Genomic DNA, 12,407 nt, shown 5'->3' on the forward strand with positions numbered 1-12,407 from the left:
TGTCGTCGGTAAAAGAGAATCAACACGAATAAATGATACAGAGGGAAGAACGCAGTATACAAATGGATGACACATAGTCGACGATTCGCATGGTGATACGTTTCGTTTTCGAGACGGTGTACTTATTATGATTCCAGTATCTCTTCTAGTCGGTAAATTTGTTCCTAGTCATGTACTTTCCGATATATACATATATATATATATATACATAATGTCTACCCTAGGAGATTTCCGTTCTCGTTTCTGTTTCCGTTTCCCGTTTCCGTTTGTTAAGTCGACTCCACTCGCAGATGGAGCTGGATCAGCGACCGGCTGGGATTTTGTAACACGTGACTCTGGTGTGTGTCGACAGCTCGGGGATCGAAAATAATCCAACGGTGTTTTACCGGCTAATGCCCGGCTCCACGGCACAGACGAACAAGCATAACACGTTTTACCTGCAGCAACGTAACGAGCAGTCCGTCACGTGGGCAGACATCAAGGTTAACCATCCTCTGGATTACGAGAGCATAAAGGAGTACAACTTAACTATACGAGTGGAGGTATGTACGAGTCATCTGGGATATCAGTTTATTCAAACAAACGCGACCACTTTTTGCGGATTTGTGCATCCTTTTCCGTGGAACCGTGTACACGGAAGCCTCTCGGTATATTCGCAAAATGCAGATTCCGGCGTTATTTGATTCTCGCGACAATGGGAATATGATAGAACTCCGTTTATGTGAACCCATTTATGTGGGACCCGCGGTTCGTACACCCTTAGCCACGGAATTATTGGAACGCTTTTCAACATCCGAATGGCGAACCTTTATGACAAAAATGGTACTGGCTATATTATTTTATTTATGAATTTTTGTCGACATGTTATTTAAGATCCTTCTTCTAGACGCATCTGCTTGATATTCAAGCAACAGTTTCTCAACCCTGAGATCTGGAAATTCTTTATAAAACGGTCAAGCGATCTAAATTTTTTTCAAACGTTAGAGAGACCACTTTACTAGGCGATAAATGAAAATATTTTTACATAAATTGCAGTTGAAGGGAAAAGAAAAATAAGAAAATTTTAACTTTCTCATCAGAACCTAAAAAAGAATTTATAGAACTAGTTTTGTAAATATCTCGGAAATGAAGTCTGTGCGACGGTAATATCAATAAAGAAATGTTGGTCAGGATGATGACTTTGACGATGTACAGTCATTTCTCTACGAGTGTCACAATTTTGCTGTGCCATGAGTCCGCGATGCTATTGTAACGTCTATGTGATTTATCGATTTTCTCGTTATGCTGATGCGAAGGTTTGTCGGAGTCAGTCAAGCGTATGATGCAGCACGCGCCGCGGCTCCTTTGCCACGAATTTCTGGTATGACAACTCGTAATGCAATAACGTAACTTTTTTCATTTTAATATTTTAACACTGAATTTTTCTTAACATATTTCTGATAGTTTTCTGATTTAAATGAGACAAAACATGATATAGTTTGGACAAATATTTCTGGTTAAGATAAAATCAAACGCGATATAATTTCGATGCCGCAGTCGAGTAAACAGGCGCTTGTGTATTTCCCCCGTCTGTGATCACTTAATTTGCTTCTATGTCGTGTCAATGGAACCAAACTTTTTCAAATTAAAGCTCCCAATTTAATAATGAAGCACGCGTGTGACATAAACGCATCTGGCCTACGAGTATCTATCGAACATAGACCCGAATAGCAGAACTTCGCTGATATTTTCCTCTGAACGACGTATGTACATAGTTTCTTTGACGTTGACTTTAATATTTCATATGTATTTAACCTTGGTGGGTTCCTCAGGCCATTTGAAACAACTTTTTCCTGCACAAAAATTTTCTCCGAGGCACCGTTAACGAGTTATTAACGAAAAACAGTGGCCAATGAGAGGCGAACTCGGCTGGCGCGAGGCGATCGAGCCAATGAGCGGAACTGGGCTTCGCGCGCTGGTTGGCTGGGCCACCCCGCATCAGCCGTACTCGATTCTTATTGGTCATTGTTTTTCGTTAATAACTCGTTAACGGTGCCTCGGAGAAAATTCTTGTAAAGGAAGAAGTTGCTTCAAATGATCCGAGGGACCCGCCATTTCCGGATTGCGAGACATTTTTGGGACACCCTGTTGACTGTTGTAAATCGATGTGAAGACAAAAGAAGTGTGAAACAATGCATATGAAGACGATTATTTGATTCAAACGCTGAGCGAGTGAGCTACTAGAGCAAGCCACTATAGTGGCGCGTCGTCCAGAGAGATGACATCCACGAAAGCCACTATAGTGGCGCGTCGTGCCTAAAAGGTTAAGAATCAATATTTCTAATGCTTTTATCGTAAATAAAATAAGTTTGAATAAATATGGTCTAAAGCAAGTCGTGTTTGGCCTCATTTTAATTCGAAAAATCTGAACAATATATTAAAAAATGTTGATGTCTAAAAAATTAGAAATAAAGTTAAATCATCGTTTTCATTCTAGCGTTACAATGTATTCAAGTAATGTACACCGGCATGGTGGTCGCTGCCTTTCCACGTAGTTTCGTTCGACCTGTGTTTCGTTCTGCCCCCCCCCCCTCTCACGAGATATCTGCAACTAGAGTAAATTCTTTCCAATTGTCCCTCAGCTTGTAAACAATAATGGATAATTTGGGAAAAGGAGATGTGATTATTCGAGTCTCGCTGCTCGTTTTTATAGTCTCCGGTTGTCAATAACTATAAAAACGAGCAGCGAGGCTCGAATAATCGTATTTCCTCTTTCCAAATTGTTCATTTTTGTTTAGAATCTGAGGGATAATTAGGGAGAATTTACTGTATAAAGGCGACCCGCGAGACACGAAAAATCGTGTCTTGTGGTCCCTTGAAATTCATTTTCAATTCAGACTCCGCGACACTCGTGGAGAAATTACTATATTTCGAGATAATCAAAATCGGTGATGAGTAGCCTTTTCTAAATGATATCAACAATGTTTTAGACATGGTGTGGTAAAGTTGTCCATCCACCATCTTAAAAGAACTTAAATCGCTTGGTTTATCTTTGCAGAGGTTATTTCGTATTAAAAGCCGTTCGAATGCTTTAGTGGTTTACTGTATGAATTTAGTGGTAAAATAGCTCGCTTGCGATAGTATCATTCAGGGGATTAAGTAACAATCATTTTCACAAACACGCAGATTAGTACCTCTTTCACATGGTAGTACACGCATGGAATAGAATTATCGTGATACGTGCATCGCGCGATGTCTACAATTACTTTCACACGACGGCACATGTATGATTGATACCGATCGATACATTGCTGATGGATGCGTTCGCATAACGATTTTTATATGACATCAAATTATGGTGTCTTTGCATACCGCCTGATTTTTGAACTTTCTCTTGTCCGCCAGTGTATCTTGCGAATATCGGTCACTTACAACGTTCTTTTTGTGTGAAGTCGGTAGATAGAACATTGAAACAAGTGGATCCTTTCCCACAGCAAAACGTGTACATACATTACGCTACAGCTCACGATAGTGTACGAGCACCTTTTAAAATGGAATACCTTTTTTCAAATTGAACGAGATGACTTGAATTTTTTGGAGATGTTAAAGCGACAAGTACACTAGGCAATGGCGTAAAATATCTGTTTTCGTTAATTGCAATTACTTGTAATGGTAAAAAAGAGAAATACTCATATTTTTTAAACTATTTATGTGCGCCAGAAACGAAAATTTGAACAATGCGTTTTGTAGCACTAAATTGTTATTGAGAAAGTATTCGTACAAAGTAATTCCGATCTTTGACAAATTGTTCTTTGACAAACAGCTATAATTTCGTAAAAAAGCGTCATATCAAAATAAAGCTGGACTTATTTTAAAGCTTGAAGCTTTTATTTGCGCATTGCCTCGTTCGTTTTCCCGTAATATATTTGTGCATAATGTAACAATATGTAGGAAACTGAAGACATGCTCTTCCTGGAAAATTTTACGAATCGAAACGTCTGTAAATACACAGGAAAATTTGTTTCTCGGCTGATCCTAACATGGATTTTAAGATTGAAATCTCTCCTTTACAACGACACCTCAATCTTTGATATACGATCTTTTTATACATTCTATTCAGCTTCGAATGAAGGGTGTACTATCTTCATTACAGTAAGACAAGGTCCCTAAGGTCTCTTCACGACCGAATTTGTTCCTTGATTCTGTTCCATAAAACAATTAGAAAAAGTCGTACATCAAATTATAAGAAGTTATTGTAAAGAGGAAGCTTGAATTTTCAAATTTGTTGTCGATTTAATCATAAGAAAAGTTTTTCATTGGAATTTTAGAAATGTTTTAATTTGTAACATTTTCGGGTTAACCTATACCTTTAGTTTTCCGTTAACTATGAGTTGCAAATGTATGCTAGGAAGAACTCATCGATGAATTGCTAAGGTAGAGGTTTAAAGCTTCAAAATAGGTCCAGAATTATTATAGTATGACTCTTTAATACGAAAATATAGCAGTTCAAATATTGACGATTTGACGAAAATCTGAAATTCAGTGTATGAATCCTTTTTACGATGATATTATATTGAAGCTGCAAATTTCATCGAAATCAGGTAACACACAGTTAAGTTACAGCCATTTAAAGATGTAAAAACTTTCGGATGTCTTGTAGTTATCGGTTGAAAGAGACGAAAATCGTGAAAAAGCTACGATTTTCACAATGTTTAATTATTTGTAACTCATAACAAACAAACCGATTAAAATCTTTGTTGTTACTTCAAACAATTACAATTTTTAAGAAAGATATTCTAGACATTATCTAATAACCTAATTCCCCTAACATCTCAAAGATGTACAAGTCATTTAGTCATGTTTTTAAAAAGTTTTCTCGTTTCAAACGGTGTTTGAAAGCAACGGTGTTTCAGCATGTGTTCCTGAATTAAATATATAGGATGAACAATAACTGATGGTACAACCTAAAAAGGCGACATTCAACATGCAAGAACAAGTCAAAAAGAAAAAGTAACGTTTTTTCATTGAAAGCTGCGCTTTAGAGTATACGGAATTGAAAAATGCAACGTGTTCGCGTAACTACAAGAAATAGAATTGGTATGTCATAGTCGGACGTATCAATATAATCCTAATCAATAGTATTATTTTTCAAATTAATTGTTTTCGAAAACGAAATATTAAATAAAGAAATATTATTCTTCATCTTTGTTTTACTTTGTTTGTAAAATCACCATCCTCCAGGTTGTACCATTAGTTACTGACCGCCCTATATATTTACGTATCACCCATAAAAGACCAAGTATTTTTCGTAAAAAATAGATGAATTTCAAATATTAACTATTTGGATTTTACGTAAAAGACGCAATAAAAAATAAAACAAAAAACATTACATTCATCCTATGAACGAAGTCAGCCATGAAAAGGGATTTTTTCATGTATTATTTGAAGAAATTCTAGCTGACAGCGACACATTTTTTAACTACTTTAGAATATATGTGAGCCGTTTATTTTGAAAGTGGCCTCAGTCCATTTGTCACTTATTTCCGGTTGCCCGTAGTTATATGTACAACTTAAAGTTACCTATCAATAAAGTATTCGAGGTTACTTATATCCAGAGTAAATACGATAATATTGGACACATTAGTTTTTAGAGTTAGTTCAATAATTGAGCCATTTATTTTGAAAGTGGCCTAAGTCCATTTATACTTAAATTGAGATATTTATTATTGATAATGTCCGAATAATTTAAATACTAATAATTAATAATTTAAAAATACTAATAATTTTAATTAATTAGTATTTAACAAGTTAACCTCAGTTTTTGGACAATAACCAGTACGTTTAATTAGTGCAGTTAAAAAAAATTTACACAATATTCATACTTACAATTAAATATAAATATAAAACTTAAAATTTAATATTAAATTTTAGAGTTATAAGAACGCAACGACAAGACCTTTTAGTTCAGATAGTGAAGAAGAACTAGTATCTAATGATTTCAAGGAAAATCGAAAAAGAAAGAGAATTATAGAACAATATTCATGGTCAGGGGATGAAGATACAGATAACAATGGAGAAAAGATTGATGAAACATACATCCAAAAAGTGCGAAAGATTAAACGGAATTCAAGAAAAAGATATTGTACTCAAACCAGAAATATTGTACCTTTAAAAGTTTTCCAAAACAAAATGTAGATGGGCAGTAAATTGTTTTGTAATTTATGTAGTTAAAAAATATTTTGAATCGCACAAATTATGTTCTTGAAGTGTTGTAAAGATATATAAAATAAATTGAGTATTGTTTTTTTTTCAATTTGAAGCATCTTAAATTATGTTGAATGGACTTGGGCTCCTTCAAATTTTATAACGAATCTGGTTGTTAATTTTGAAAGTGGCCTAACTCCATTTTTGGTAAGAAAACGCATATTATTTACTTAATAATTGCCATTATTTTGATAGGAACTATAAATTTAACTCCTTTAGATACACTTAAGCAGTATGACCCATTAGTATCCTGTACGTATATTTTTAATTGCATTGAAACACAAACCCTTAAATATCTCAATTTAAGTATAAATGGACTTAGGCCACTTTCAAAATAAACGGTTCATGTATTGCTACATTTTTCTTTATCAAAAATGCCCATCTTGTTCAACAAACTCTCGTTGTCTGAATGCTCAATAATATACTATCTACAATACGCGTTTACAAGTACATTTGTATCAATGTTTTGTGTACCAATTTTACTTGTAAAGTACCGAAGCGACCGAATTTCGTGAGGTTCGCGAAATCAGTAAAGCGATACAGAAATTGTTGTTCGAACGTTTCCATAGTGAACGATGTAACATCAGCATCCGTCATACAAATATCACAATACACGTATTGCAGTATGAATGAGTTCTACGTACGATTGTAATCTGTGTTTATTCACTGGACAGATCACCCTACATACAGTGGCGGCCATATATAGACCACTTGGAAAACGGTGTAACTTTTTTAAAACTCAACTAAATGACTTCAACTTTTTTTGGATGACGGAAGGACTAGGTTATTAGACAATGACTAAAATACTTTTTTTAAAAATTTTATTATTACTTGGAATAAAAAATAAATTAAAAAACTCGTATTTTTCAACTTTTTTATCCGGGACTTCAACCAAAATTTAAAAAAATGCGTTTCATAGATCTCTGTACTTTATATACATGCTGAAAATTTTTTCGAAATCGATTTAAAGGTTCAAAAAACTGCAGGATTCTGACAGTTATTAGTAGAACGTGTGAAAATAAAAACAAAAGTGCGATATTTAATTGTTTACAGCTCATATCAAGGTCATCCGATTTTGATGCAATTATCAGCATATCTTTAAGTTATAGAGATCTACAAAGCGCATTTTTTAAATTTTCGTTATAGATTTGAATAAGAAAGTTACAAGAGCTTCTTATTTTTCTTGTCACGCCAAGTAATAGCAAAATTTGAAAAAAAAGTATTTTAGTCGTTATCTAATAGGTTAATTCATCTAATAGGTTAATAGGTCATTTAGTCCAGTTTTAAAGATGTTATACCGTTCTTCAAGCAGTCTTAAGTATATATATGGCCGCCACTTTAAACTTTTGAAGAGATTACAAGAGTTTGGATTACGTTCAAAATTTTACGGTTAACAAAGAATGCATGATTAACTACATGGTAGTACATGTACAGGGTGTCCATCAGCAAATGCAGTTTTCAATAACTGATAAACGGTTGACTTTGTGAAAAAATCGTCACATGTCTTTTTTTGTGGCTTTTTACGTAGAATATGTTGACGCAAGACAACAAATTCGTTACTAAACTTTCCAAGGTCATTAGAACATTATTTTAACTTTTTTTATTGGAATGCTGTGTTTTTGTTTCGTTACAATGAAATAGCATAAGAAGCGAATTCGAAATACTACTTATAAGTGACTTTGAAGCAACTTTCAAAGTCGAGCATACTCGTCAAATACAGAGTAAGTGTCGCTGTTAAAATATTAGATCAAAAAAGCTCTATTTCATAAAATTAATAATTTTATTATCAATATTTACTTATTCACTTAATATTAACATACACTATATACATAATAATCGAAAAATGCAGAAAAAATGAAATACTTATAAAAGTTAAAAATTCAAATTGTTGCTGTAAAGTAGTATTCAGCAAAGCAAGGAACGATACATAAAGACATTTTGCACGTCAAACATCAATATCGTGATTCTTTTCTAATCTTATTTTTATAACAATGTAAACACCTCCGCGTAGGGTCGCCCTCAAAATATTCCAAACATCTTGAAATTTGAGAATATGTTTTTGTTTTCACTAAAATTACAATTTAAATAGCTAATGGTCACTACTTTTTACGCACGACGAGTATACTCGTCATGACACAAAATTCTGCCAGTTCTCCATGACGAGTATACTCGTCAAACATAGCTAACTGGTGAATGAAACAAATGAGCCGTTTATTTTGAAAGTGGCATAAGTCACTTTATCGTAATGAAAAATGGTGATTTTTTAATGTTTATACGAAATTATTTATACTGAGAAAAATATCAGTATCCTGAGATAACAAATACAAGTAAATCTTCTCGAAAGTTAGCATCCATATTTTTAAACGTGTTAAAACGCAAACCCTTAAATATATCGATTTAAAAACAAAGTGACTTATGCCACTTTCAAAATAAACGGCTCAAATAATGATGAGCTAACGTTGAGTTTACAAAATGCGTTCAAAATTTCTTCCTTCGATCGCTAAATATTGATGTAGTTTTCTTGGAAACAATTGCTATTGCTGTGAAAATATAGTTTTCAACGTGACTCCACCAATGTTTAGGAGTTGAAGGAGGAAAGGAACATATGTTGTAAACTAATTCCAATACTCCAATGATCTTGAAAATTTAGTAAAAACATTGGTTGTCTTGCATTAACGTATTCTACATAAAAAATCATAAAAAATACATTCGACGATTTTAACGTAAAATCAATCCTAGTTATTGTAAAAGGCACTTACTAACGGACACCCTGTATAGATTAATGTAAGTAATTCGTGAGATGATAATTTATATATCTAGTTTTCGAGTTCGATAAATCTATTTGTATACAGCAAGTTCAAAGATATTAGAAACAGTTACTAAAATAGAATTTCAATTGCATAAAAGCAGAATTAATAGGGGTTTTCTTATTTTCCAAAGTACGAATAATGTAACATTGGATACGGCTAAGGAATTTCACGGCGGGTATATTTCCCAGGAAATTTTTGTGTGGCTGTTCCCCGATTAAATAACCGACCTTCTTTAATCCTTTTAGAAACTGGGAAGGTAGCAACTTGAAAATCCGCTTATGAATCGCGGTATTATTTATATTCTAGCCCGTATCTTATACTTTCGAGGTAGTAAACATCACTGTCCTACGATGATGCATAATTTTCTCCACTTCTGCATTAATATTTCTTGCAACGAACAATATACCCTCCATTTCAAGTTGCTTCGACGAATTTCTCGTCACTTCAAGTACATGTCCGGTTGAAGAGCACGGTATATCTACCTTGAACGTCATTATTACAGAACAATAAATTATTTTCAATGCGCTAAATGATAAAATGATGGAAAATTATTCCGATTAAACAGTCCACCTAAACATTGCTCCCTGGAGATCTATAATATTGATGTTACAAGAAATGTTTTACATGGAATTTGACTGGTATCAGGAGACTAATACAATGCAAAAAGTAGCTTTTGTCAGGCTCATTCTTTTCGATGTTGATTTGCATATAAGTGTATCTTTTTTTATTGCATCCTGCAACATTGCATGTTATTGCAATGGAAGATAAGAAACTAATGACATGTAATAAATGAATAAATAAAATGAAAAAAAAATGATTTAAAACAGATTTGATTAAATCTTATTCTTTTCTTATGAATTTAATATTTTTCTGTCAATGAATTTTGTATTGTTTATCTCTCTATTATATAATAGACGTGCCCATTACTAAATTGTGGTCTTACGGATTATTGAATTCGTCTTGATCTTAATTATGATGATTTAATGACAGAAATACGTAATTCTCTTAAAAAAAAAACATGGATAATCTCGAAATTTCGAAAAAAATATGACCTCTCTAAAATATTAGTTCCGCCACAACATATGCCCTTCGAACCATACAAATTGTTAATGCTAACGGAGACAACACTTTTCGCGAGACACCCTATATATACAGCTGTAGAAAAGAACAATTACTTCAGATTATTTTATATCCCCGTCAGCGAAATAATTTTCCTTTTTTTTATAAGCATTGTGCTCATAGGATAATCCTATAATCCGTAAGACCATTCTAGATGTATAAATAAAACAATTAAAAGAAACGGTGAAACGTAGCCTTATATTAAAGTCATGACAGACGAGATAATAGAATAGACAAAAACTGTTACAAAAATTTAACGGCGTCAAGAATGAATTACATCTATTGGTATTATCAATTACGAACTTACTGAAATTTACATACTCACTGAAAGAAAGTAAAAGTTACCTTATTATTGCAAGCATCACGAAATTCTTTGAAAGATATGAGAATAATGAAAATGTAAGCGAAAGATATGAATGAATATTTGAGAGCTCAGTTTTTTTGTTTTATTAAATCTCCAACTTAATAAAATTTCTATTAATTCCATTCCTTAGTGAAAGCGAAGAGACTATGATTTACCACGGCTTTCACATGATCTTGAGTACGAAAACTCCAATAGGACATTCAAAAATGGGCACGAATAGTGAAATAACTGTAACAGAAAGATCAACAATGACAAATTTATTGACAAAAAAGGAATTAAATCTATTCGCAACAAAATATTAAATTGATAATAAAAGAAAAGGATTTAAATAAATTAATATTAATTAATTATTTTATTTATTAATTTTTTTTATTTTATGAATTTATTTTTTATTATTAAGCAGTTAAATTTTAAAGCTTGCAGTATTCGATATTCCTCGTTACCTCAATTCTTGTTCTTTAGCTACTTCTTGTTACATCAATTATCCATTGAAATTCATAGTTTGAGGTATTCTTGTGGCGTGTAATAGTAGAGTTATTTGGATTAACCGCGGCTGTCGTTTATTCAGCTGCAGTAAACACGAGTCATCATTTCGGAAAATCAAAAACAACGAACTGAACATTTGAAAATGTTCCGCCAAATAATAGTTTCCGCGATAAATGTGTGTTTCTATCTAGTTCTGCAGATTGTAATTTAATCGGGTGGTAAACGCACATCTCGTTTTCCAGAACAATGGCGCCCAACAACTCGCTTCTGAAGCAACCATCTACATCGTCCTGGAGGACGTTAACGACGAAATACCTCTGTTCACCGAACGCGAGCAAGAAACCGTACTTGAAGGCGAACCAATCGGTACTAAAGTTACACAAGTTCAGGCTACTGACAAAGATGGCACTCACCCGAACAACAAGGTAAGTGCGATTACAAGTATCTGTGCGATTACTACTACTACGCTAAGACCATAAATTACAATAGTTTACACAATGTTTCTCTACAATTTTTACGCAACGATGTACAGTAAATTCTCCCTAGTAATCCTTGCTTTGATTGTCCCTGTGGTACTCATGTGCCTATGTGCGTTATTCGTACGCCTATGCTAAAGTTCGACAGAATCTGTCAGACGTATGATGCGGTACGCGACGGGGCACCTTTGATTAGAATCCCTGAAATGACAACTCATAATACAATAATATAACTTTTTTAATTTTGACATTTTAAAACGAAATTTTTTTTTAACATACTGCTGATAGTTTTCTGATTAAAATGAGACCAAACATAATATAGATTAGACAGATATTTCTGATTATGTAAAATAAAATCAATCACAATATGTAATTTAATAAATATGATCTAAAGCATGTGGTATTTGATCTCATTTTAATTGGAAGAATTTGAACAATATGTTAAAAAAGATTTCATGTACAAAAAATTAGAAATAAAAAAGTTAAGGCATCGTTTTTATTCTAGCATTATTATGTATTTGTATTAATGTACACCGATATACTGGCAGTTGACTTTTAAGTTTGCCGACTGTCCCGATTTTCGTTCTCTCTCTCTCTTTCTCTTTCACAAGATGTCGACAACTATAAAGGCGAGCTGGGAGGCTCGAAGAATCGTGTCTGTATTGCCTCAATTATCCATTTTTCGATTCCGAGCTGTAATATTTTTAGGAAGGATTTACTGTAGTTGAAAACAAGAATCACTAGCATACAAAAGATGAACAATATTTTCACAACAAGAAATTTTACAAACTGATCACGCGATCAATATGGCATATCTAAAACAAAAGCTTATTTTCCAAATCAACTGATTTATTATCGATTTTTTGTCATTCTAACAATATAACCGCTTGCGCTACCATTTCTTTCACA

At 33.3% G+C, this 12,407-nt stretch overlaps 1 protein-coding gene across 9 annotated transcripts in view; it reads left to right on the plus strand.

The window, feature by feature from the left end:
• LOC117227927 (neural-cadherin) overlaps nucleotides 1–12,407 on the plus strand; it is a 716,163-nt gene that overhangs the window by 189,822 nt on the left and 513,934 nt on the right. For all 9 annotated transcript variants that reach the window (XM_033483477.2, XM_076522349.1, XM_033483481.2 and 6 more), the window contains 2 exons: nucleotides 353–542; nucleotides 11,265–11,447. In XM_033483477.2, coding sequence (XP_033339368.1) covers nucleotides 353–542; nucleotides 11,265–11,447 — 373 coding nt within the window. The remainder of the gene's footprint in view (nucleotides 1–352; nucleotides 543–11,264; nucleotides 11,448–12,407) is intronic.

This window comes from Megalopta genalis, chromosome 5 (genome assembly GCF_051020955.1).
Source record: "Megalopta genalis isolate 19385.01 chromosome 5, iyMegGena1_principal, whole genome shotgun sequence".
In the NCBI taxonomy this organism is placed as follows: domain Eukaryota; kingdom Metazoa; phylum Arthropoda; class Insecta; order Hymenoptera; family Halictidae; genus Megalopta; species Megalopta genalis.